General features: G+C 38.4%; 1 protein-coding gene and 1 pseudogene across 5 annotated transcripts in view; both read left to right on the top strand.

The window, feature by feature from the left end:
- The window catches only part of PUS10 (pseudouridine synthase 10), an 85,412-nt gene that overhangs the window by 32,979 nt on the left and 24,923 nt on the right, over nt 1-27,510 (top strand). For all 5 annotated transcript variants that reach the window (XM_027555377.1, XM_027555376.1, XM_027555379.1 and 2 more), the window contains exons 5-6: nt 23,874-23,908; nt 27,124-27,235. In XM_027555377.1, coding sequence (XP_027411178.1) covers nt 23,874-23,908; nt 27,124-27,235 — 147 coding nt within the window. The remainder of the gene's footprint in view (nt 1-23,873; nt 23,909-27,123; nt 27,236-27,510) is intronic.
- Nucleotides 13,344-13,843, top strand: LOC113901235 (annotated as a pseudogene).

The raw sequence follows: 27,510 nt of genomic DNA, 5'->3' as shown, positions 1-27,510 counted from the left end.
ATTGCTGATCTGTAGAAATATAATTGGTTTTTGCAGACTTGTAACTTGGAATCTTGCTAAACTTTTAAAAATAGCTCTAATAGTTTTGTTGTAGATTCCTTAGGATATTTGACCCTTTTTTTAAATTATAAATTCAGTTTCTTTAGTTGATACTGGGTTATTCAAGTTTCCTATTGCATCATGTGTCAATTTTGTTTATTTGTATCTTTTGAGGAATTAGTTTCATCAAAAGTGTCAGATTTACTGTCATAACGTTTTTCATAATATTCCCTTCTTATCGCTTAATGTTTTATTCCATGACAGTGTAATTTGTGTCTTCCCTTTTTTTCCTCTGTGATCTGTTCAGCTGGAGATTTACCAATGAATGTGATAGATTTGTTCAAAGAACCAGCATTTGATTTCATTGATATACTCTATATATGTTTATATTTCATTGATTTCTGTTCTCTACTGTTTTCTTCATTCTACTTATTTTGCCTTTAATTGTTCTTCATTTTCTGTTTCCTAAAATTGGGAGCTTAGATAGTTTATTTTAGGCTTTTTTTCTTTTGTGCTATAAGAGCAGAGTTGATTGTGGGCTCCCCTGGTGGCTTAGTGGTAAAGAAACTACCTGCGAATACAGGAGATGCAGGTTCTATCCCTGGGTGGGGAAGATCCCCTGGAGAAGGAAATGGCAACCCACTCTAGCATTCTTGCCTGGGAAATCCCATGGACAGAGGAGTCTGGTGGGCCATAGTCCAAGAGGTTGCAAAGAGTCAGACATGACTGAGCAACTAAAAAACAGCAGAGTTGATTAGGGCTAGATGCTATGTTTTGCAAAGCCTGAGATATATGCTTTCTGCTCTTTTATGTAAAAATTTTCCAGCCTTTGCTCTAGGGACTACAGTAAGCATCTTTATCCTAGTTCTATCAGGTAAATATTGTAATCTTACAACATTATATTTCTATTTACTGTTCTTAGTGCTATTACTGTATATTTGTTATGTCCATATACGTTTTAACCATACAATACTGTGTTATAATTTTTGCCCTGAAAATGTATCTTTAAAAGAGATGAAAACAATGTGCTCCATGGCTCAGTTGTGTGTGACTCTTTGTGACCCCATGGACTGTAGCCTCCTAGGCTCCTCTGTCCATGGAATTTCTCAGGCAAGAATACTGGAGTGGGTTGCCATTTCCTCCTCCAGGGATCCAGCCTGCGTCTTCTGCATTAGCAGGTAGATTCTTTACCACAGAGCCAGCTGGGAAGCCTGACACCTACCTATTATATTTACCACAAATTTACCATTTCTAGTGCTCCTTATTCCCTGGAGATCCAAGTTGCCATCTGGTGTCATTTCCCTTCATTTGACTCATAACCCACATTGAAAAGACCTTCATTTTACCTTCTACAGGAAAACTAACTAGCCTTTTGAGGGTCATTCACCTGGCTGAATGGAGTGGTATGGGAGATTTGAAGGTCTACGTCTTTTTCAAACAGATTTTTAGTCAATCTTCCTTTTTCTTCCTTCTATCCCAACTTCAAGAATTCCGTGGTGGTGTTTACTCCTAAAACTTCCGTTAGTCACAGAGTATCAGCTTCCCATTCTTCCAGTTTAGGATTTAGCTCTTTTTGTGTGTATATGTGTGTTTGTCCTTTACCACTCCTCTGCTTTCCAACTTCCAGATTTGCAACTACATGCCACTGTCCCCATTCTGGGTACAAATCTCATTACTTGTTGTTTTATAGAATTAGCAAAAATATATACCTGAATTTGTTCTTCTTTACTGAGAAATCCAAATATTTTTGCTTACTTTTAAAATGTAATTTTTGCATTTGTTTCATTTTAATTATTATTATGTTCAGTCAGTTCAGTCGCTCAGTCGTGTCTGACTCTTCGAGACCCCATGAATTGCAACAAACCAGGCCTCCCTGTCCATCACCAACTCCCGGAGTTCACTGAGACACACGTCCATCGAGTCAGTGATGCCATCCAGCCATCTCATCCTCTGTCGTCCCCTTCTCCTCCTGCCCCCAATCCCTCCCAGCATCAGAGTCAACTTCGCATGAGGTGGCCAAAGTACTGGAGTTTCAGCTTCAGCATCATTCCCTCCAAAGAAATCCCAGGGCTGATCTCCTTCAGAACGGATTGGTTGGATCTCCTTGCAGTCCAAGGGACTCTCAAGAGTCTTCTCCAACACCACAGTTCAAAAGCATCAATTCTTCAGCGCTCAGCCTTCTTCATAGTCCAACTCTCACATCCATACATGACCACTGGAAAAACGATAGCCTTGACTAGATGGACCTTTGTTGGCAAAGTAATGTCTCTGCTTTTGAATATGCTATCTAGGTTGGTCATAACTTTCCTTCCAAGGAGTAAGCGTCTTTTAATTTCATGGCTGCAACACCATCTGTAGTGATTTTGGAGCCCAAAAAAATAAAGTCTGACACTGTTTCCACTGTTTCCCCATCTATTTCCCATGAAGTGATGGGACCGGATGCCATGATCTTCATTTTCTGAATGTTGAGTTTTAAGCCAACTTTTTCACTCTCCACTTTCACCTTCATCAAGAGGCTTTTTAGTTCCTCTTCCCTTTCTGCCATAAGGGTGGTATCATCTGCATATCTGAGGTTATTGATATTTCTCCCGGCAATCTTGATTCCAGCTTGTGTTTCTTCCAGTCCAGCGTTTCTCATGATGTACTCTGCATATAAGTTAAATAAGCAGGGTGACAATATAAGCCTTGACGTACTCCTTTTCCTATTTGGAACCAGTCTGTTGTTCCGTGTCCAGTTCTAACTGTTGCTTCTTGACCTGCATACAGATTTCTCAAGAGGCAGATCAGGTGGTCTGGTATTCCCATCTCTTTCAGAATTTTCCACAGTTTATTGTGATCCACACAGTCAAAGGCTTTGGCATAGTCAATAAAGCAGAAATAGATGCTTTTCTGGAACTCTCTTGCTTTTTCCATGATCCAGCCCATGTTGGCAATTTGATCTCTGGTTCCTCTGCCTTTTATAAATACAGCTTGAACATCTGGAAGTTCACAGTTCATGTATTGCTGAAGCCTGGCTTGGAGAATTTTGAGCATTACTTTAGTAGCATGTGAGATGAGTGCAATTGTGTGGTAGTTTGAGCATTCTTTGGCATTGCCTTTCTTTGGGATTGGAATGAAAACTGACCTTTTCCAGTCCTATGGCCACTGCTGAGTTTTGCAAATTTGCTGGCATATTGAGTGCAACCCTTTCACAGCATCATCCTTCAGGATTTGAAATAGCTCCACTGGAATTCCATCACCTCCACTAGCTTTGTTCGTAGTGATGCTTTCTAAGGCCCACTTGACTTCACATTCCAGGATGTCTGGCTCTAGGTGAGTGATCACACCATCATGATTATCTGGGTCTTGAAGATCTTTTTTGTACAGTTCTTCTGTGTATTCTTGCCACCTCTTCTTAATATCTTCTGCTTCTGTTAGGTCCATACAATTTCTGTCCTTTATTGAGTGCATCTTTGCCTGAAATGTACCCTTGGTATCTCTAATTTTCTTGAAGAAATCTCTAGTCTTTCCCATTCTGTTGTTTTCCTCTATTTCTTTGCATTGATCGCTGAGGAAGGCTTTCTTATCTCTCCTTGCTATTCTTTGGAACTCTGCATTCAGATGCTTAGATCTTTCCTTTTCTCCTTTGCTTTTTGCTTCTCTTCTTTTCACAGCTATTTGTAAGGCCTCCCCAGACAGCCATTTTCCTTTTTGCATTTCTTTTCCATGGGGATGGTCTTGATCCCTGTCTCCTGTACAATGTCACGAACCTCATTCCATAGTTCATCAGGCATTCTATCTATCAGATCTAGTCCCTTAAATCTATTTCTCACTTCCACTGTATAATCATAAGGGATATGATTTAGGTCATACCTGAATGATCTAGTGGTTTTCCCTACTTCCTTCAATTTAAGTCTGAATTTGGCAATAAGGAGTTCATGGTCTGAGCCACAGTCAGCTCCTGGTCTTGTTTTGGTTGACTGTATAGAGCTTCTCCATCTTTGGCTGCAAAGAATATAATCAATCTGATTTCGGTGTTGATCATTTGGTGATGTCCATGTGTAGAGTCTTCTCTTGTGTTGTTGGAAGAGGTTGTTTGCTATGACCATTGCATTTTCTTGGCACAACTCCATTAGTCTTTGCCCTGCTTCATTCTGTATTCCAAGGCCAAATTTGCCTGTTACTCCAGGTGTTTCTTGACTTTCTACTTTTGCATTCCAGTCCCCTATAATGAGAAGGACATCTTTTTTGGATGTTAGTTCTAAAAGGTCTTGTAGCTCTTCATAGAACCGTTCAACTTCAGCTTCTTCAGCATTACTGGTTGGGGCATAGACTTGGATTACTGTGATATTGAATGGTTTGCCTTGGAAACGAACAGAGATCATTCTGTCATTTTTGAGATTGCATCCAAGTACTGCATTTCGGACTCTTTTGTTGACCATGATGGCTACTCCATTTCTTCTGAGGGATTCCTGCCTGCAGTAGTAGATATAACGGTCATCTGAGTTAAATTCACCCATTCCAGTCCATTTCAGTTTGCTGATTCCTAGATTGTCGACATTCAGCCTTGCCATCTCTTGTTTGACCATTTCCAATTTGCCTTGATTTATGGACCTGACATTCCAGGTTCCTATGCAATATTGCTCTTTACAGCATCGGACCTTGCTTCTATCACCAGTCACATCCACAACTGGGTATTCTTTTTGCTTTGGCTCCATCCCTTCATTCTTTCTGGAGTTATTTCTCCACTGATCTCCAGTAGCATATTGGGCACCTACTGACCTGGGGAGTTCCTCTTTCAGTATCCTATCATATTGCCTTTTCATAGTGTTCATGGGGTTCTCAAGGCAAGAATCCTGAAGTGGTTTGCCATTCCCTTCTCCAGTGGACCACATTCTGTCAGACCTCTCCCCCATGCCCGCCTGTCTTGGGTGGCCCCACGGGCATAGCTTAGTTTCATTGAGTTAGACAAGGCTGTGGTCCTAGTGTGATTAGATTGACTAGTTTTCTGTGAGTATGGTTTCAGTGTGTCTGCCCTGTGATGCCCTCTTGCAACACCTACCATCTTACTTGGTTTTCTCTTACCTTGGGCGTGGGGTATCTCTTCACGGCTGCTCCAGCAAAGTGCAGCCACTGCTCCTTACCTTGGACGAGGGGTATCTCCTCACCGCTGCCCTTCCTGACCTTAAACATGGGTTAGCTCCTCTAGGCCCTCTTGCACCCGCGCACATTATTTTTATTTATAACATTAAACAAATTACTAAGATCAGAGCATACTGTCCTGTTTGTTTCATCTGTGAGGTTAGAATTACTTTTTTTATACAATAACAACCCTAATGAAAATCTATCAATTAAATTTAGAGAAATACACACAAAAAATTATTTGTGGTAGAGTTTATGTTCTTTTTTGAGAGTTAATAGTAGGACTCATACCCAATAGTGATCCTTACAATGTTTGCATATTTTAAGTTTATATAATGGAGGAGTGGTAGATGGAAGTAAAGGGTAGAAAAAAATTCATTACCAATTAGACTCATGAGTATATTTAATAATCATTTTTGACAGCTCATGAACTTAGGCCTTTTTAATTTTTTAGTTATTGTAGCTTCTATTTTTATATCGCTGAAGAATTGATGCTTTTGAACTGTGGTTGGAGAAGACTCTTGAGAGTCCCTTGGACTGCAAGGAGATCCAGCCAGTCTATTCTAAAGGAGATCAGTCCTGCGTGTTCTTTGGAAGGACTGATGCTAAAGCTGAAACTCCAATACTTTGACCACCTGATGCGAAGAGTTTACTCATTGGAAAAGACCCTGATGCTGGGAGGGATTGGGGGCAGAAGGAGAAAGGGACAAAAGAAGATGAGGTGGCTGGATGGCATCACCAACTCTAGGCACATGAGTTTGGGTGAACTCCAGGAGTTGGTGATGGACAGGGAGGCCTGGTGTGCTGCGATTCATGGGGTCGCAAAGAGTCGGACACGAGTGAGCAACTGAACTGAACTGAACTGATGAATAGCTCATCACTCTGCCATATTCTAGAAATGCACTTGAAATTTCCCAGCCAAAATGCCAAAGCTTTAGCATTAGATCTTGCCATTAGATAGGCTTCCCCAAATTATTCTTAGGAATCTGTGGTTCCTTTTCCCTCTTTTTTCTCTCATCGTCTCCATCTTTCTCCCCCTTTCCGTCTCTCTTACCCTCCTCCCCTCCCTCACTGCCTCCCTCCCTCTCCTTCAAAATACTACACAAGGTCACCTAATAAAGATTTTGACAGGATTTAAACTGGACAGGATTTAAGGTCCCAGAGCCCCTGCCTTTCTCCTTTCCCTGGGGACTTACTGCGTTTTGTTGTTGGGTGTATGATTTGATCTGCCTTGGTCATTTGCTTTCATGGTTTGCATACCTGTTAACCAGCATTCAGAGCTAGAAACTGGCCCAGTGCAGATGCTGTTCTATACTCAAATTCACAACAAATGACCTTCCTTAAACTTTTAGACTAAAACTAGAACTGAAAGTTTGGAAGGGGCAAGGCTTGAGGAAATCCCCTTTTTTGTTTAATGTGCACTACTAAACTGAATTAGGAGACCTGCATTATAAAAACAACAATTAACATTTTGGTAGAATATCTCATTTAAATTTTCATTTATATGAGAAACAGCATTCTGACTGTTTTACAGATGAGGAAACAAGCAACTAAAGAGCATATAATTGCCCCAAATGACTTGCTGCTAAGTAAAAAAAGAGAACTTGAACCTAGTTCTATTTCAGAATCCCATGCTTTTTCTAGGATACTTAAAAAAATTTTTATTGGAGTATAGTTGCTTTACAATGTTGTGTTAGTTTCTGCTGTACAGCATAGTGAATCAGTTATACGTATACATCTATCTGTTCTTTTAGATTTCCTTCCCATTTAGGTCACCACAGATCACTGAGTAGAGTTCTCTGTGCTGCACAGTAGGTTCTCATTAATTATGTTTTATGCACAGTAGTGTATGTATGTCAGTCCCATCTTGTAGGATACTTTTTGACCTCTTTCCTATCCTGCTTCTGATACTACTTAGGCAAGTCCCTGGGGAGAAAAAGTGGTAGGCACACTAAACCTTACCAGATCAGAGGAGTTTATCATGTATTTGAAAAGATTTTGTTTGAAGTTTTTGATACATTGCTTTAACACATTTAGAAAACCTTCAGTATTAATACCTTGACAGATAATCTATTTTCCAAATTATAATAAAATTCATTAACAAAAACAGGATCATGGTATATGGGGTGGGAGGGGGTGCATGTGTCATGTGTACAGTTTACAGTTTACAAAACATTCATCCTGTCATCACAGCACCTCTAAAATGAGCTATTATATTTATGGGAAATGAGGTTTACATTCAAAATGGGCAGCTCTTGTCGCTGAATTAATTGAAATTTTGGTAAGTATTTCTAAGTTGCCCTCCCACAAGATGTTACCAGTTTACAACAATGTCTTCCACCCTTGTACCCTCACCCAAACTGGGTATATCATATTCTTTCACATTCTAAACTATATGCAAAAATTATCTTGTTTTAATTTACGCTTATTTGATTTTTCAAGTGAGGTTTCACATTTCTTTTGCATGTATGTTAATCATTGGGGTTCCTTTTTAATCTGGTTATTTGGCTGTTTAAAACTGATTTGGGAGATCTCTTTGGACATATGGTTATTGATCCTTTATACAGTTTTTCTTCCAGTCTGTCATTTATTATTTACCTTTGTGTATAGTCATTCAGAAAACTTAAGTTTCTAGTTTTTATGGAACTTTTCAACGAGAAGCAAATGTCTCTACAGTGTTTCAGTTCTTCATTTGGGCTTACAATTATTTTATCATTTTCATCTCACATTTCATAAAGTTATTCCTATGTGTTTTGTTTTTTTTAAACATGTTTTCATTTTTTATTTAAAGGCAATCTGAGTAGGGTTTCTTTTTTTCATAAGATTTTTCTCTTTGGTTACTAGGAAAGCAATATGTTTATGTTTGTATGTCTTGATATTTATCTTGTAATTGCCCAATTTTCTAGTCTCTATTAAAGTCCTCCTGAAAGTGAAAGAGGAGAGTGAAAAATTTGGCTTAAAACTCAACATTCAGAAAACTAAGATCATGGCATCTGGTCCCATCATTTCATGGGAAATAGATGGGGAAACAGTGTCAGACTTTATTTTTGGGGGCTCCAAAATCACTGCAGATGGTGACTGTAGCCATGAAATTAAAAGACGCTCACTCCTTGGAAGAAAAGTTATGACCAACCTAGATAGCTTACTGAAAAGCAGACATTACTTTGCCAACAAAGGTCCGTCTAGTCAAGGCTATGGTTTTTCCTGTGGTCATGTATGGATGTGAGAGTTGGACTGTGAAGAAAGCTGAGCGCCAAAGAATTGATGCTTTTGAACTGTGGTGTTGGAGAAGACTCTTGAGAGTCCCTTGAACTGCAAGGAGATCCAACCAGTCCATCCTAAAGGAGATCAGTCCTGGGTGTTCATTGGAAGGACTGATGCTAAAAGCTGAAACTCCAGTACTTGGCCACCTCATGCAAAGAGTTGACTTATTGGAAAAGACCCTGATGCTGGGAGAGATTGGGGGCAGGAGGAGAAGGGGACAACAGAGGATGAGATGGCTGGATGGCATCACTGACTTGATGGATGTGAGTCTGAGTGAACTCTGGGAGTTGGTGATGGACAGGGAGGCCTGGCGTGCTGCGATTCATGGGGTCACAAAGAGTCGGACACGACTGAGCAACTGAACTGAACTGACTGATTAAAAATTCTGGTGGTTTTTTTTTTTTTTTTTTGGTTGATTATCTAAATATACCGTTACTTTATTCGCAAATAATGATCACTTTTCTACTCTTTTTCACTATATACATATATATATGAGATATATATGTTTGTGTGTGTACATATCTCATAGACTTGATTAGGACCTCCAAAACATGTTACGTAATGGTAATATAGTAGTGACTCTTGTCTTGCTCTTCAGTAATAGGAATGTTTCTGAAGTTTTAGTAGTAATTGCATTGTTAACTCTTTTCTTATACATATTCTTTCTCTATTTAAGGCAATTTGCTTCTATTTCAAGTTTAGTAAGTGTTTTAATGAAAAATGAGTATTTACAGTCATTATATTTTTCTTTTTAACTATTATTGTAGTCAAGTAAATGAATTGGTTTTCTTATGTTGAACTTTTGTTGTTTTCCTAAATAACATTTTTTAGCCTGATTTTATTTAAGTAAAAATTTGACTTATTAATATTTTATTTAGGATTTTTATAATATGCACAATTGCATGCTCAGTCACGTCAGTCGTGTCTGACTCTTTGTGATGCTATGGACTATAGCCCAACAGACTCCTCAGTCCATGGGATTCTCCAGGCAAGAATATTAGAGTAGGATCCTTCCTCCAGGGAATCTTCCCAACCTAGGGATCAAACCCAAGTCTCCTGCATTGGCAGGTGGGTTCTTTACCCCTAGCGCCACCTGGGAAGTCTGTGTGTATATGTATATAAATAAAATAGCCTCTTATCTACTATTTTAATGCTATCTTTGGTTTGGGTATTAAATTATGCAAATATATTACATATTAGATTATGGTTTGGATATTAGATTGTGTAATCCTTGTGGGTTTAATTATTAGGCTTTCTTTTGTGTTTGGAAAATTTAAGCAAAAAAGAAGTAATTTGTTTCTGTTTCTTGAAGTTCTGATAGACTATACTTAGCAAACTATTTTAGGGAGTACTAAGGGGATAGCTTTATTACTTTTTCAATTTATTCTGTTAAAGGTTATTGGTCTATATGATTTTGTTCATTCATCTTGAGTCAGATTTTAATTATTTGTATGTTCCTTCAAAATTTTCCGTTTCAGTCACATCAGTAGTTCTCAGAGTGTGGTGTAGGGACTACTCAGGGTCCTTGTAAGAGGTTCATGAAGTCAAAAGTATTTTCATAGTAATATATTATTATTTGCCATTTTCATTCTCATCCTCTCAAAAGTATACAGTGGAGTTTTCCAGAGGCTACATGATACGTACTATTGTAGCATATTGAACATAAAAGCAGATATGAAAATCCAGATGTCTTTTTTAAGATGTATACTAAAGAAATTGCAAACATGTACTGCATTGCCACTATTCTCACTGAATTATTTTGTTTGAACAATGTAGTATTTTTAAAGTGTTATTTATGTTAGCACGTAGTAGATTTATCACTTTCTTATCAATTTTAGATGAATTCAGTCAGTTCAGTTCAGTCACTCAGTCGTGTCTGACTCTTTGTGGGATTAATATTTTAAAAATGTGTAGTTTTAATTGCTAATATGATAAATATTCGTAGATATAACCAGCATAAACAAAAGCTATATTGGGTTCTCAAAGAATTTTTAAACTGTAAAAAGCTCTGAAACCAAACTATTTGAGAGTCACTGATCTAGATTTAACAATTTTTTTTTGAAAATACACATACTCATCAACTCTTTCTTGACATCTTCTTTGAATAGAATATTCTGCTGTATAGATGTGTGTGTGTGAGTTTGTATATGTTTGCATCTGTATGTACACATATGTATGTGCATGCATCTTTGTTTTTTATGTATTCATTGTGTATTTCTTTATGTGTGCTTGTGAAAAGAACCCCAATGTAGATGGAAGAACTGGCCCCCTTGATATTTTGGGTCTTCTTTGTGGCTGATTCGGTCCACAGGCCAAGTTTACAGAATTGATTTAGGTACATGAAGTGGCCAACTTATGATTAGGCCTGGATGAAAGGCATAGAGTTCCGGGCCATAGCAGGGAGAATGGGAGGCTCCCCCAGGGAAGTTGCTATCATAGGTCAGCCCCATCCTCTGACGGTTGCATTGGACTTCTTGAAACCCATCTTGTGTCCAAGGTAGGGATTCAGAAAAGCCCCTAGATTGAGGCTGCTATGTACAGTGTCTTGGCCACTATGAATCCCATGGTCAGTAGTTTTCTGGGGTCTGCAGTCTATGCATGTCAACTGTCTTGAGTGTACCCTCTCCCCCACTTCCACCAAGCTGGACTATTTCATCTTCTTATCCATGATGACCAGAAGTCTCTGGCTCTGAAGGCTAGTGCCTGTGGAGACGTACTGCAGGGCACAGGTGAGATGCCTGGGTCTGGTACCTCCTGCCTGCCCACTATGCACGGGGAGCTCCTTCTTGGAAGAGAATAATCCAGCACAGTGTGAAGCAGAGGATTACAGGCCAAGACCTAGGACAGAGTTTTAACTGGTAAAGCCCCAACTTACACTTCCAGCAAATGGGCCATGGACTGTTGACCCATTAACAAACTGGTTAATTTGAAGGCATTGAGATCCTAGAAACAACCCTAGTCTTTCTCCTTGCTGTACCTGTCAAGATAATTTCCCTTATCCAGAGGCAGGTTAAGCAGTTGCTTGGATTTTTATAGTGGCCTCCTAAAAACTGTCCCTGCTTCCATGCTTGTCCCTTACCACTTTAAAAAGTAAATCAGTTCATGTCCTTCCTTAGTTTACCCTCCATTGCTCCCCATCTGGCTCAGAGCGAAACAAGAGTCCTCTAATTGCCTGCAAGGGCCTACACTGGCCCTGCCCTACCACTGCACCTTAGTTCTTTGACTTCATCACTAGATACTTGCTCTCTTCCCGGACTGGTCTAGCCACATTGAACACAACAGGTGCACTTCTGCCTCCAGGTCTTTGCATTGCTGTTCTCTCTGCCTGAAATACTTCTCCCTCAGATATATGTATGGCTTATTCCCTCACCTTCTTCAATTTTTTTTTTTGTTTTTGCTTCTCAGTGAGGCCTTCCCTACTACCCTTTATAAACTTGCAAATTGCTCTTCTTCCATTCCTCTTTCCTGTTTTAGTTTTCTTCACAGTAACTGATAAATTTCAACCTCAGATATGCAGATGATACCACCCTTAAGGCAGAAAGTGAAGAGGAATTATAGAGCCTCTTGATGAAAGTAAAAGAGTAGAAAAGCTGGCTTAGAACTCAACATTCAAAAAACTAAGATCATGGAATCCAGTCCCATCACTTCATGGCAAATAGATGGGGAAACAATGGAAACTGACAGGCTTTATTTTCTTCGGCTCCAAAATCACTGCAGATGGTGACTGGACCCATGAAATGAAAAGATACTTGCTCCTTGGAAGAAAAGCTATGACCAACCTAGACGGCATATTAAAAAGCAGAGACATTATTTTGCTGACAAAAGTCCATCTAGTCAAAGCTATGGTTTCTCCAGTAGTCATGTGTGGATGTGAGAGTTGGACCATAAAGAAAGCTGAGCACCAAAGAATTGATGCTTTTGAACTGTGGTGTTGGAGAAGACTCTTGAGAGTCCCTTGGACTACAAGGAGATCAAACCAGTCAATCCTAAAGGAAACCAGTCAATCCTAAAGGAAATCAGTCCTGAATATTCATTAGAAGGACTGATGCTGAAGCTCCAATACTTTGGCCAGCTGATGCAAAGAACTGACTAATTGGAAAAGACCCAGATGCTGGGAAAGATTGAAGGCAGGAGGAAAAGGGGATGACAGAGGATGAGAGGATTGGATGGCATCACCAACTCGATAGACATAAGTTTGAGCAAGCTCTGAGAGTTGGTGATGGACAAGGAGACCTGGCGTGACACAGTCTATGGGTTGCAAAAAATCGGACCTGACTGAGTGGCTGAACTGAACTGAACCAATAAATGGATCATTTCTCATTGCATTTATCACATGAAATAGCATGTGATTCATTTATTTATTTTGCTTGTTATCTGTTTCTTGACTATAAATTTTACAAGGTCAGGAATTTGTATCTATTTTGTCTACTAATATATGCCTACCACACTTGGACACAAGACATTTGTCATTGACTATGGCCACTCTGGACTGTATCCAGCATGTCTTACCCAGGTTCCCAGCAGAAGCCACGGGAATTCATGTCTATTCAGTGATCAGAGTAAGAGGAAGAAATGGGGAAAGGGAGGAAGGAGGTCTTTCTTTCTCCTCCACTCCCCAGGGGTCCTCATACTTCTTTTCTTTGCTGAAAAAGCAAAAAACCTTTGAGGTTGAGATAATATACACAGAGAAAGTGAGAGAGAAAATTATGTTCCACAATAAATAACAGTGTATTCCAGGGACTTCCCTGGTGGTCCAGTGGTTAAGAATCTACCTTCCAATTCAGGGGACACAAGTTTGATTCCTGGTTCTGGAACTAAGCTCCGACATGCCACAGGGCAACTAAGACCCAAAGCAGCCAAATAAATAAATATTTTTTAAAACCAGTATATTGCTCTTCCCTTCTGTGGCCATCGCTGAAGCGCTAGCAGCCAAAATGAAGTTCAATCCCTTTGTGACTTCTGAGCAAAGCAAGAATCGAAAAAGGCATTTCAATGCGCCTTCCCACATTCGCAGGAAAATTATGTCTTCTCCTCTTTTTAAAGAGCTAAGACAGAAGTACAATGTTCGATCCATGCCCATCTGAAAGGATGATGAAATTCAGGTTGTACGAGGGCACTACAAAAGGCAGCAAATTGGCAAAGTAGTCCAGGTTTACAGGAAGAAATATGTCATCTACATTGAATGAGTGCAGCAGGAGAAGGCTAATGGCACAACTGTCCATGTGGGCATTCACCCCAGCAAGGTGGTTATCACCAGACTAAAACTGGACAAAGACCGCAAAAAGATCCTCGAACGTAAAGCCAAATCTCGCCAAGTAGGAAAGGAAAAGGGCAAATATAAGGAAGAAACAATTGAGAAGATGCAAGAATAAAGTCATCTTGTCTACAGCTTTCATTAAAAACTGTTAAAATGAAAAAATAAAATAAAATAAAGCCAGTATATTCTGTACGTTTACATGTTATCTAAGAGGAAAAACAGAAGATGAAAAAAAAAAATAAAACCTTTCTCCGTGTATGTGATTCTATGTGTCCCTTTTTCATTTCTAATGATTTTTGTCTATGCTAAGGTTCAGTAAATGCTTTTCAAACTTTTTTACTTATGTACCCTTCTCCAGCCCCAAAAGAAGTTTGAGAAACCATGTGCTCCCTTCAGTTCAGTTCAGTTCATTCACTCAGTCATGTCCAACTCTTTGTGACCCCATGAATCGCAGCACGCCAGGCCTCCCTGTCCATCACCAACTCCCGGAGTTCACTCAAACTTATGTCCATCGAGTCGGTGATGCCATCCAGCCATCTCATCCTCTGTCGTCTCCTTCTCCTCCTGCCCCGAACCCCTCCCAGCATCAGGGTCTTTTCCAATGAGTCAACTCTTTGCATGAGGTGGCCAAAGTATTGGAGTTTCAGCTTTAGCATCAGTCCTTCCAATGAACACCCAGGACTGATCTCCTTTAGGATGGACTGGTTGGACCTCCTTGCAGTCCAAGGGTCTCTCAAGAGTCTTCTCCAACACCACAGTTCAAAAGCATCAATTCTTTGGCGCTCAGCTTTCTTCACAGTCCAACTCTCACATCCATACATGACCACAGGAAAAACCATAGCTTTGACTAGACGGACCTTTGTTGGCAAAGCAATGTCTCTGCTTTTTAATATGCTATCTAGGTTGGTCAGGAGAAGGCGATGGCAACCCACTCCAGTACTCTTGCCTGGAAAATCGCATGGATGGAGGAGCCTCGTGGGCTGCAGTCCATGGGGTCGGGAAGAGTTGGACATGCCTGAGCAACTTCCCTTTCACTTTTCACTTTCATGGATTGGAGAAGGAAATGGCAACCCACTCCAGTGTTCTTGCCTGGAGAATCCCAGGGACGGGGGAGCCTGGTGGGCTGCCGTCTGTGGAGTCACACAGAGTCAGACACGACTGAAGTGACTTAGCAGCTTAGCAGCTAGGTTGGTCATAACTTTCCTTCCAAGGAGTAAGCGTCTTTTAATTTCATGGCTGCAATCACCATCTGCAGTGATTTTGGAGCCCCCCAAAATAAAGTCTGACAGTTTCCACTGTTTCCCCATCTATTTCCCATGAAATATGTTTAAATTGACATCAGAAATGTTTCAATGTAAGTTTAAATAACAAAGAATATTGCTTTTAAAAATGTTTCCATTGGGAATTGTTCACAGGTGAAATTATTTGAGATTTTCTTATGGTAACTCCAGCCCACCTCCCTCTTAAATGAAAAAGGTAATAGAGATAGCTAAAATATGTTCAGCAAAATGTTGATAACTTGAGGCTGGCTTGAAGGACACATGGAAATTTGTGCACTATTCTTTCCACTTGTGTTTGTGTTTTGGTTTCTTCCTTTCATGTTAGAGATTTTCTTCAAATGACTTATGGTCTCTGTGCATTCATTTAAGTACAGAACATTAAAAGGTAATTGAAAGTTATGTGTGGGATGGTGGTGCCTGTTGACTGAGTTTTATTAGAAGAGAACAGGTAGTAAATTGACTTTTTATATGAAAGGACCATATCACATTATCTGAAAAATTTCCCTCAAAAACCATCCAGTTTGTCCAGAGAAGAATCCTCTAGTCTCCTGTCAAGAAAGGTATAAGCTCAGCAGCCTGAGTGCCAGAGCAGGGTAGGAAAGGGGTCTTCCGTTGTCTCTGTTCAGACTGTAAGCTCTTATGGACCCCTCCTGTTTTCCTTGCAGGGCTTCCCTCCAGCTGTTCTCTTGCCAGGGGCTCCTTAGTGTAGACACCTCTAGTTTGGTTTCCCAGAGTATAAGTCTCCTATTGCTTGGTGTCAGGGAGGGACATGGGGGTCCATTTGTTCTTTATATAGGCCTTCAATGATTCCCCTTCTTTTTAGCCCATGTTTCACCCTCTATTGTCTTAGGTTTCCAGTCCTCAGCTTTGCTTGGCTTGGAGGAGCTAGTATCTCTCTTTGCCAAGTCTGAGGGATCAGCTTCCTGGGCTCTGCTGCCTTCCACTCCTGCATTCCTTTTCTTTTGTACATTGAGAGTTGTGGTGATGAATCTTCTTGTCTCATTGTAGATGGAGTGTCTTTTTCTGTTTCTCATTCTCTTATTTTACAGTGATTTTCCAGAGAAGTGAGCAGAAAGGGCCTTTTTCCACTATGTTGAAGCCAGAAGTCTGATTATTTTGATAATATTCTTTTCATTTAAAAAGTAATATCTAAAAGTTAATTTTAAAAATGCAATAAAGAAATCTTTATCCCTAAGAATATTAATACATTTAGTGCAAATCAAGTTCAACATATGGAATGATTCCAGTCTTATAATTTTCCTAATTAAAAAAAAATTTTTTTCTAGATGTACTGCTTGACTTGTAGGATCTTAGTTCTCTGACCAGGGATTGAACCTAGGCCCTTCGAAGTGAAAGCCCAGAGTCCCAACCACTAGACCACCAGGGAAGACCCTGGAATAATTTTAAAATAATTCTCTTTATAGAGTTCTTGAGTTATTTATTGAAGACCTTTTTCAACAATTAATAGGTTATCAGCAAGTTAGTTTATCTCCTTAATATTCCAAAACTTAAAACTTACTTTTAAAAAGCTGTTTTTCTTGGTAGTTGTTTTGAAGTAAAATTGTTATTTATGGCTATTGAAATTGAGCTAGTTGATGAAGCCTCTTGAATCCGCAGGTTCACTTCACATTAACCAGCGTAAGTAGAGGTGGAGAGAAGGAACTGAAAAGACAGAGCAGCTGCAATGAATGAAGGCTTGGGGAACAGATAAAAATAAAGACAAATAAGGTTCAGCCGTGTCCTTCAGTGTCATATGCTAACTGGGTGGCAGTGGATGCTAATTCTCTAAAATCAAATTCTAAGAGGAAACACCTTTACACCCTCAGCCTCAGCCAATTACTAACAGATATTTGTTGTTATCTCCATTTGACTGATGTCTTTAACTCTAGAATTACCTGAAATTCAGTTGCCAGGTTATCTCGTCATTAGCATATGACACCAAAGGACAAGACTGAACCCTGTTTTTATTTATATCTGTCCCAGAGCCTTCATTCATTGCAGCTGCTCTGTTTTCCGGTTCCTTCTCTCCTCCTCTACTTCTATTCCACCTTCCCACCCCTATAGAATTTTTTCTTGTAATTATTTCCGATCAAATCCTTCAGAGGTAGGCAAAAATTATCTAGAGTATTGGAAAATGCAATGGAAATTCTCCTTTTTCTTCCCCAGTTCCCCTCAGATTCTCCTTAAAACTCACAAAACAGAAGTAGTAATGCTCTTGGAAACTGTATCAGTAGAGCTGTACCCCGGTGGCTCAGATGGTAAAGAATCTGCCTGCAATGCAGGAGACCTGGATTCAGTCCCTGGGTTGGGAAGATCCCCTGGAGGAGGGCATGGCAACCCTCTCTAGCATTCTTGCCTGGAGAATCCCCATGGAAGAGGAGCCTGGAGGGCTACAATCCATGGGGTTGCAAAGAGTCAGATACGACTGAGAGACTAAGCACAGCACAGAGCACGGAGCTGTATCTAATTTGACTCTTCAGATTCATTCTGTCTTTGCTGATTTGTCCTTGCTTTTTTCCTCTTGCTTTGTCACAAATAGAATGTTCAACGTTTTTAATGTTATCTAACTTTTTTTTTTTTTAATTGCCAACAGTAGTAGGAAAATTTGGATTGAGAAGGTCATATGTCTGGCTTCATTTTCTTTTTTCTCAACCCTGTAGAGAAAGATAATGTAGAGGATTGGGGTGGGTTTTCAAACATGGCTAAAGACAGATCTTTTATTTATCAAAAGAGACAGTCAGACTCTGTGTTAGTCATTACATCACAAGTCTGACATCAGAGATTCTGGGGAACAAAAGAGTGGCAGGGAGGTGATGGTGGTGAGGAGACTTGGAAGTAGGTAAGTGGGGGAGAGAGAGAGGTATGTGTGTGTGTGCTGGGTGGAGAAGAGCAGAGGGTCATGCCTCTAGCTGCCCACACTGCTATTGTCATTTCCCTGTAGGTACAAGTCTATATTTGCATTATCCTTGCTCTCATAAATGAGCCCAAGAGATGTGTAGGATTCAAAAGACCTTAGAGTTTTAAGGGCATTGGTGGTAATTTAGAAACCCCAACATCGGTGTTGATCACCAAGTCCTGCCGGTCTGTGTCTTCATTTTCTCTTAAAGCTGCCTCCTCCTCTCCACGCCTACTACCACTGCCATATATATGATTTCTCACTTGAATTCTGCTTTAGTTTACCAAATGTCTTCATTTCCCTTAGTTACCATCTTCTTCCTCTAACTCACACTGCAACCTGAGTGAGAATTCCTGAAGACAAATATGATCATGCTACTCCCTTGCTTAAAATCCTTCTGTGGCTCCATTTTGCCTTAAGTGTAAAATCTAAACCCCTTACCATGGGTTCACTAGTTCTATCATTTTAATCCTGTTTCCTCCTTTGTACTTTGCAGCCACACATCCTCAGCTCTTTAGGGACCAATAACCTATAGTTCCCAGGAGCTTCCTGATGCTCTGTGGCCTTTGCACAACAGTTTTTCCCTGTTTGGATTGTATTTTCTCCACTCTTCACCCAGGTAATTCTCAATAACTGATTCTTCAGAATTCAGATTAGATGTTACTTCTTGATAGTTTTAATAACAAGACTGAACTGAGGATGCCTTAAATGTCCCCTCAAAATATTTCCCTGTCACAGCCTCTACCACTCTGTGTTTCTATTTTTATTAATCTTATTAATCATTATTATTGTTACATTACCATTTTGGGGCTTCCCTGATAGCTCATTTGGTAAAGAAAGTTGCTCAGTCATGTCCAACACTTTGCCAACCCCAAAGAGTTGGCTGTTGTGAATAGTGATGCTATGAACATAGGGATGCATGTACCCTTTTGAATGATAGTTTTGTCCAGATATATGCCCCAAAGTGGGATTGCTGGATCACATGGGAATTCTATTTTTAGTTTTCTGAGGAACCTCTATTCTATTCTCCATAGTGACTATACTTAATTTACATTTCCATCAACAGTGTAGGAGAGTTCCTTTTTCTCCACATCCTCTCCCAGTGTTTGTTACTTGTAGACAAACAAGTTTGAGTTTGTCTCAAAAAATGAGTTTCCTTTTTAATGATGGTCACTCTAACCAGTGTGAGGTGGTAACTCATTGTAGTTTTGACTTGCATTTCTCTTATAATTAGTGGTGTTGAACATCTTTTCATGTGCCTACTGGCCATCTGTATGTTTTCTTTGGAGAAATGTCTGTTAAGGCCTATTGCCCATTTTTTAATTGAGTTGTTTGGGTTTTTTGTTGTTGTTGAGTTGTATGAGGTGTTTGTATATTTTGGAGATTAAGCTCTCATTGGTTGCATTATTTGCAAATATTTTCTACCGGTCTTTTCATTTTGTTTATGGTTTCCTTTTCTGTGTGAAAGCTTATAGGTTTGATTGGGTTCCATTTGTTTATTTTTGTTTTTATTTCTATTGCTTTGGGAGACTGACCTAAGAAAACATTGAATAATTTATGTCAGAGCACGTTTTGCCTATTCTTTCTTCTTGGAATTTTATATTGTGATGTCTTATGTTGAAGTCTTTAAGCCATTTTGAGTTTATTTTTATGCATGATGTGAGGATGTGTTCTAACTTCATTGATTTACATGCAGCAGTCCAACTTTCCCAGCAACACTTGTTGAAGAGGCTTTTTCCCAGTTTATATTCTTGCCTCCTTTGTTGAAGATGAATTGACTGTAGGTGTGTGGGCTTTTATTCTGGGCTCTCCATTAATCTGTATGTGACAAGTGCCATTTTTAATGCTTCCCCCCATCTTTCCTTCCTTCCTTCCTGCCTCCTCTGCTTGAACAGCCTCAATTCCTGGCCTTACTATAACCCACTTTCATTGTTTGCTGGTAAATGAGCCCCCAGCTCAGAACTCTAAGATTAAAAGCCATTCCCAGGCATAGAGTTTCCGTGATATGTATATGGGTATATGCTTGTGTATGTGTGTGTCTGTCTGTGTGTCTCTGTGTTGCCAAAGTACACAAGCACTTTAGTAAGCACGTTATTCAACTACCCCATTTAGCAAAGCTGAGTCCAGGATTAAATTCTGTGGGTCCTGAGTTTTCAGGAGGTGACATGCTACCTTTGATATCAAATTTGATTAAACTTGATAACTTTAAGTGGTTCTATTGGGGAGGAAGAATTCAATTTCTTACTCCAGAGAAAGAATTTTTTCCACTGACTAAGGAATGGAACATTTATTAGAAGTATCTTGGTGACCTGAAGGAGAGAAATGTACTTCTTTTACCTCAGCAGAAGTAAGTCCATGGCATTATTAGCACGTGGTAAAATTGAATAATTGAGCAACACTGACTACTTTGGGATTCAGCCTTCCAGCCCCTGCTGTGTGATTAGTTCAGTCCAACCCTGCTGGCATGCTTGAGCAGGGAGCCTGCAGGGGATTAGAAAGGGAAAACCCTTTAACAAATCTCAGGTACGAAAGACATTTGATTTAATTTAACATGTTACACATGGTAATCTGGTTTCCCTTGGCAACCTCCACCCTACACTACTTTATAATCAGAGGATGGCAGGGTAGATTACAGATCTACCCTGGAAGGGACCATAGAGAACAGATGTCAAAAGAGGAAATGAAAAGGTCACTAAAAAAGGACAGAAGAGTCTGAGTCCTCTGACAAAAAGGACAGATAGTTCTCTATAGTGCAGGTACCCAGGAGGGTTTCATTGATGAGGGAGATTCCAGGACTGCCTACAGCAGAGTAGTCTGAGATGTGAAGGAAAGGGATCAAATCTCGTAAATCTTTAAAGGGATAATAATTTTATTATTTGTGAATTACAGATAAGGTTTTAATTTAAAAATGACAATAATAGGTACCATTTATTAAGTACATGCCAGAAATCTTACTTGGTTCGTTGCATATATAATTTCATTAAATCCTTATCATATCTCTGCAAGGGGAATATTAATATCCCTTTATAGATGAGGAAACAAGTATTTATTGATCTCTTAAAGTATGGAGACTGAAGAAAGGTGGGGTAACATTGACTCCAAGGTTTCAACTTTAGGAGACCATTATTTATTTTTTCTATGATCTTAGAGTCCTAGAAGTCTTAATAGCCCCTGTCACAGAGCAGTATATCCACTAATGTCCATTAATGGTGACCTTTAGCCATCCAGAAAAGTTTAAATTACAGTCATCTTTAGTCTTATTGTTGTTCAATTGCTTAGTCATGTCCAACTCTTTGCAACCCCATGGACTGCAGCACGCCAGGCTTCCCTATCCTTCACCATGTCCCGGAGCTTGCTCAAACTCATGTCTGTTGAGTCTGCCATCCAACCATTTCATCCTCTGACATCCCCTTCTCCCACCTTCTATCTCTCCAGCATCAGGTTCTTTTCCAATGAGTCGGTTCTTCACATCGGGTGGCCAAAGTATTGGAGCTTTAGCTTCAGTCCTTCCAATGAATATTCAGGATTTATTTCCTTAGGATTGACTGGTATTATCTGCTTGCAGTTCAAGGGGCTCTCAAGAGTCTTCTCCAACACCACAGGTTCAAACTCATCTTTGGTGCTCAGTCTTCTTTATGGTCCAGCTGTCACATCCGTACATGACTACTGGAAAAACCATAGCTTTGACTAGATGAACATTTGTCAGCAAAGTAATGTCTCTGCTTTTTAATATGCTGTCTAGGTTTGTCATAGCTTTTCTTCCAAGGAGCAAGTGTCTTTTAATTTCATGGCTACAGACACTGTCTGCAGTGATTTTGCAGCCCGAGAAAATAAAGTCTCTCACTGTTGCCATTGTTTCCCCATCTATATGCCATGAAGTGATGGGACTGGATTAGTCTTTTGAATGTTGAGTTCTAACCCAGCTTTTTCACTCTCCTCTTTCACCTTCATCAAAAAGCTCTTTAGTTCCTCTTTGCTTTTTGCCATAAGGATGGTGTCATCTGCATATCTGAGGTTGTTAATATTTCTCCTGGCAATCTTGATTCCTTGATTCCAGCTTGTGATTCATCCAGCCCTGCATAGAAGTTAAATAAACAGGGTGACCATATACAGCCTTAATGCCCTCCTTTCCCAACTTTGAACCAGTCTGTTGTTCCATGTTCGGTTCTAATTGTTGCTTCTTGACCTGCATACAGGTTTCGTGGGAGGCAGGTAAGGTGGTCTGGTATTTCCACCTCTTGAAGAATTTTCCATAGTTTGTTGTGATCCACACAGTCAAAGGCTTTAGTGTAGTCAATGAGGCAGAAGTAGATGTTTTTCTGGAATTCTCTTGCTCTATGATCCAGCAGATGTTGGTGATTTGATCTCTGGTTCCTCTACCTCTTCTAAATCCAGTTTGTACATCTGTAAGTTCTCAGTTCATGTATTGTTAAAGCCTCGCTTGGAGGATTTTGAGCATGACCTTGCTGGCATGTGAAATGAGTGCAATTGTGCAGTAATTTGAGCATTCTTTGGAATTGCCCTTCTTTGGAATTGCAGTGAAAACTTACCTTTTCAGTCCTGTGGCCACTGCTGAGTTTTCCAAATTTGTTGGCATCTTTGTCTAAGTCTCTTATTTTACACACTAGGAAATTGAGTGCCAGACATCTGGTAAACCCTAAAGCCAGGTCTTCCAACTCCTTAATTTGTGTATTCCACCATGACCATACACTTTCAAAGAAGGCTTGAGTAAGTGGAAGGCAGGAGGGAAGGGGTCTTGCAGCACTATAAATGATATTAGTTTGAGGTAGCGAAGTAAACAAACTAATAGATTGGAAGGTACTGATGAGACATTTAGGCACTGGGAACAGTTATAATTCTTATCTAACTAGTGATTAATTTATTCTGCTTAGCTAATATCTGATCAAATTGATGCACCTAATGTTTCTAAATGATCCTAAGTCTTTAGACGTCTCTGGTGCCCTACCAGCCATTTGAAGTTTAAAAGGACATACGAACAACAAAAGCTGTCTCTCCAGGTCTTAAAATGGGTGTGACTGGCCATTTTTGCGGCATGTAGAAGCAGAGACTACATGTGGTGTTTTGTTGACTTACACATTTATGCTTCTGTCACGTTCACCAAATGCCGTATATATGAGGCAGGCCATATATTACCTTTCTTTAAGATGAAAACTATGGAAGTCTAATAGCAAACTGAGAAATCTTGGTGTCACACACTTAGTATACAAAGCATTTTACATGAATTTCACTAAATCCTCATAACAATTGTGATTGTAAATGTTATTGTTTTCGTTTAGGCAACTTTTTCAGTTTTTTTAATCCTTCCCAGAACATTTCCCCTAGCATTTTATTGTGAAAAATTTCAAACCTATATTAAAATTGAAAGAACTGTACAGTGAACACTCATATACCCACTTAGATTCTACACTTATTTTTCTATATTTGCTTTTTTTAATACACCTATACATTTATCCACCCACACATCTTAGTTTTTATTATATTTCAAAGTGAGTTATAGACATTAGTACATAATATTCCTAAACACTTATACGTGGATATCATTAATTTGAGTTAAAAATGTTAGCCCTATTCAAAAAACAAAAACAAAAAACTGAGTCCTTCAAATCTATGTTTTGGGGACATAGAATATACTCATTCAGTTTGGGCTTTCCCCCATGAAACAGTAAGTTATTTTAAGAGAAAAATGTGAGCCACCCATATTAAAAAACACTTGTAACTTATTAATGAGAAATAGAAATCTGTGGGGAGGAGGGGGATACCCCTGTTGAATTCCTAGGCCACAGCAAGCCAGTACTGCAAATGAGGCATCTTACCTCATTTCTGATTTTAAATGAGATTGAGGTCATTGCCACATTTCTGAACAGTAGGTCCTCTTCTACAGGGGAGAGTTTGATTAGCAAATTACTTAAGCACCTTAGTAATGATATTGGAACCAAATTTCAATGAACATTTTTCCCTTTTCTCTTCTTTCTGGGTGTGACTAAATTGCCTACAGCATGCTGCTTGGTTGCTGGTAAAACAGGAAATGGGGTAAGTAATTTACATAGGGAATTTTTACTACCATTTAAATTTAAGCTACTTGATTCTTAAAGTACTTTTACTATTACTCTTTTTTTAAGAGTGAGTTCACTAGCTACTAGAGAAATTGGCACAAAGAAAAATTTTTATTTTATATATTTAGGTATTAACCTTGTTTAACTGGTTTATTGCACAGCATATTAGTAGTCTCATTTTTTTGGTAGATTTATCATGAACATAAATGTATATTTTATAATCATTAGCATTTATATAATGTAGTTTGGCAGCTAATGTTAAAGGAACACATTTTATGCTGGTCTTAGAAGCAAAATTATAAACCTAATTATGCTGTAAAAGATACATAGTAAAGTTCTAGTTAAGGCAGAACAACAGTAAGTTTATACATAGATAAGACACAGAAAACATAGGTTCACAGTCCTTTATCTGAAACCCTTGGTGGCAAATGTGTCTTGGAATTTAGAATTTTTTAGACTTTGGCAATTTAATACAGCATAAATACCATATATGATATACCTCTCTCCTCTGGGGTAGTACTGTATTATCAAGCATTAATATTTCTGCAGTGAAGCATACCAATATTCACACCAATTTGATCAACAAAGCCTTACATGTTCAAGTCAGAGTTTGGTTGCCAACTGAGTTAAGGAAAAAGCTCTTTAATTTCCCAGAGCTTTCTGGATTTTGAAACTAAAAATTTTATACCAGTATGAAAAGGGCCATGTGACTCTTGGAGGGTCCTGTGTACTCCTGAAAGAAAACCACAGAGAGAAGTACAAATTTCTGTATCAGAATCTCATACTTGGTATTTTATAGAAAATTAATTCATCTGGCATTTTTGTGTGTGTTGTATTTCACATCTGCATTTTTAAAAGGGTAGTAACCACATATTTATCAAAGGTTTGGGGGTTCTGTTAGGTTATGTTAAATTAGTCTCAAATGCTTGTGATTCTGGCATAATAAAATTTGATCCTGTGTTTGAGAAATTTTTTATTAATAGCATAGTCAGAGCATGCTATTTTTCAAATGTTTCCAGTTTCCATCCTCCTTGCTTATTGTGGTTATTTCTTATTGAATGATTTTAAACCAAGGTTAGCTCTTCCAAAAGATCCTGATCAATATAGGGATACTAAAACAGGAAAAAAATGCAGAATGCTACTCTTTTCTCTTACTATCCCTAGTTCATTCTATAATAATAATGTCAAAGGCTGTGGAGGGATTGCCATTAAAGAATTGATTCAAGGAATTTAGGGAAAAAGTGTATTGGATATTTTGGTTCATCTTTGCTTAAGAAAGGTTATCCTGTTGTATGTGTAGAAAAAGTGATTGTAATTGATATCCTCATCATTAGTTATCTAACAGAGGAGAGGGAAATGCAGTTTCTAAGTATTAAATTGGTACTGAATTTACCTTAATGACTACTGATTCCTCTAAAGGACCATCAATCATAAGCCTAAGGCCCTCTGTGAAAACATTCACCCTAAATTATATTAGAAAAGCTATTAGCCACATTCAGCTTGCAGGATTGAAAATCTGGCATTTTAAGTACTGTATTTTTGCCTTAAAGGTGAGGCTAAGGTTTCCAAAATGTCTGTTAACCCTTTCCTATAGTTCATTAATCTGGAAGGAAAAAAATACCTGTAGTTGAAGTTTTTAAACTGGAGTAAGGTGCTTTAAATTGAAATGTATTTCAAAAACCATGAAGGACCTAAAATATCAATTTTCTTAAACACATAATGAGTAATGTTTTAATCTGTTTTTAGGATTGGCTTTGGCAACAATCCTTTGTACTTTAGACTCTCTAGAGTCTAAACAGTTTTAAAGGGTTTTCCATTCTTGTGTTTTCTGTTTTCACCTTTTTATTCTTTAAAATGTGTGCTCATACCTTAATTATTTACTTTCAACTGTGATGCTGTTTTAATGCAGATATCATTAGTTAAACTGTTTGATGCAATGTCAAGATAGTCTTTGAAAATTCCTAAGATGTTTCTGATACTCAGAGAACTAGGAACAGTTTATGAAGCTTAAACACAGTGTATAGAGAAGTAATCTAATTTTTTGTCAGATGTAGGGCTTATCAGAGTCCTTCATTGTTAAACCACAAACCCAAAGCATATGAAAGCATTCAGTTTAACCAGTTATCTCAGCTGGATTAAAGTGGGTAGGTCAGCTATTTCTTAATTTACATTTTTAGAGTAACAGTGGTCTTTATATTGTGTGTATATAATTATATTTTTAGATCAATTAAATTTAGCAATTAACAAAATTATTTTTTATTTTCTACTCATAGTTCATAGTGTCTTTTGGTGTTGAAGAATTAAATACAGTGGATATTGACTATATTGTCTTTTTTTTTTTAAGTGAAAATTGGATATTAGAAGAAATGATTCACAAGTTGGCCTAAACATCTCTTTTGTTAAAAAGCAGATCTATAAATAGCTGTAACTGATTTAAAATTTTAATTATTTGAATGACATGGGCCTGTTTATTAGTGATATTTCAGAGTAGAGCTGTTTAAATATTACCATATCATGTTTTTCTTTTCTTTCACTTCAGTTCCTTTCTATCTCAATTTTAGGTTACAAACTAAAAGCTAGAAATCATAATTGGGACTTCCCCAAACCTATTTATTGTCTATGAGTAGATTTGGGGGAATGTAAAATGTTTATTAAGACATGTATATGTTGTTAAATTAATGAACATTTTAGAGCACTGATGCTTTAGGATTTAATCTTCTTTACCAGTAAAGAGAAGTACAGCTTTTACATTGATTTCCCAAAAGTAACTCCCCATTATCAGGAAGAAAGTAGATGTAAACATTTTTGGTCTGGGTGAAATTATTGTAATAGACAGTTTGTAATTTCTGAGCAATAAACAATCTTCTCTATTCCATCTTTCCATCTTCTGATATATATAATCCTGGAATCTGGCAATTCTATCTCAGAAAAACTCATATGTATGCCTTTGTCTTTGAAACTTCAAAATTTGTCCTATACGCCATTTAAAAAAGAAAAAAGTAGTTTCTTGATTCTACTAGAATATAGGTCCATGAACTGAGGAAACTGTCTGCTTTGGTCTCTGCTTTCTATCTAATGTGTAAAATAGTGCCTTCACATAGTAGGCACTCTACATTTTAATAATCGCATAAATTCTTGCCTTCATAAAAATGATGTTTTTCATATCAGTGAATTAATTTTTATGTTATTCAGAAAGCAGAGTCTGTCGCTGGGAAGAAATGATATAGTTCAGCTAAAAGAAGCCTACAAATGGATAACTCATCCCCTGTTTTCAGAGGAACTGGGTGTTCCCATTGATGGAAAGGTATTGGGTCATCAGCATTGTTAATTTTATTCTCTGGTTTTACTAGTTTTACTTCATTATATGGCAGAGTTTTGGTTACCCAAAAGAATCTTCTCTTTCAATAATCCAATAAAAGGTTTTTAAGCTTTTACAGTTCTTAAATTGAGGTTAAAATTGAGATTAAAGTCTTTCTTTTTTTAAATTTCTTTGTAATCAAGACACTTATGAGTATAACAGGTGCAGTGTACCCTAATTGACCTTAAAAGGTTAGAAATGAATTCGTGCCTTTAAGTATA

Source organism: Bos indicus x Bos taurus, chromosome 11 (genome assembly GCF_003369695.1).
Source record: "Bos indicus x Bos taurus breed Angus x Brahman F1 hybrid chromosome 11, Bos_hybrid_MaternalHap_v2.0, whole genome shotgun sequence".
Taxonomy (NCBI): Eukaryota; Metazoa; Chordata; class Mammalia; order Artiodactyla; family Bovidae; genus Bos; species Bos indicus x Bos taurus.
The sequence above is the reverse complement of the archived record's forward strand: the minus strand, read 5'-3'. Positions and strand labels throughout refer to the sequence as shown.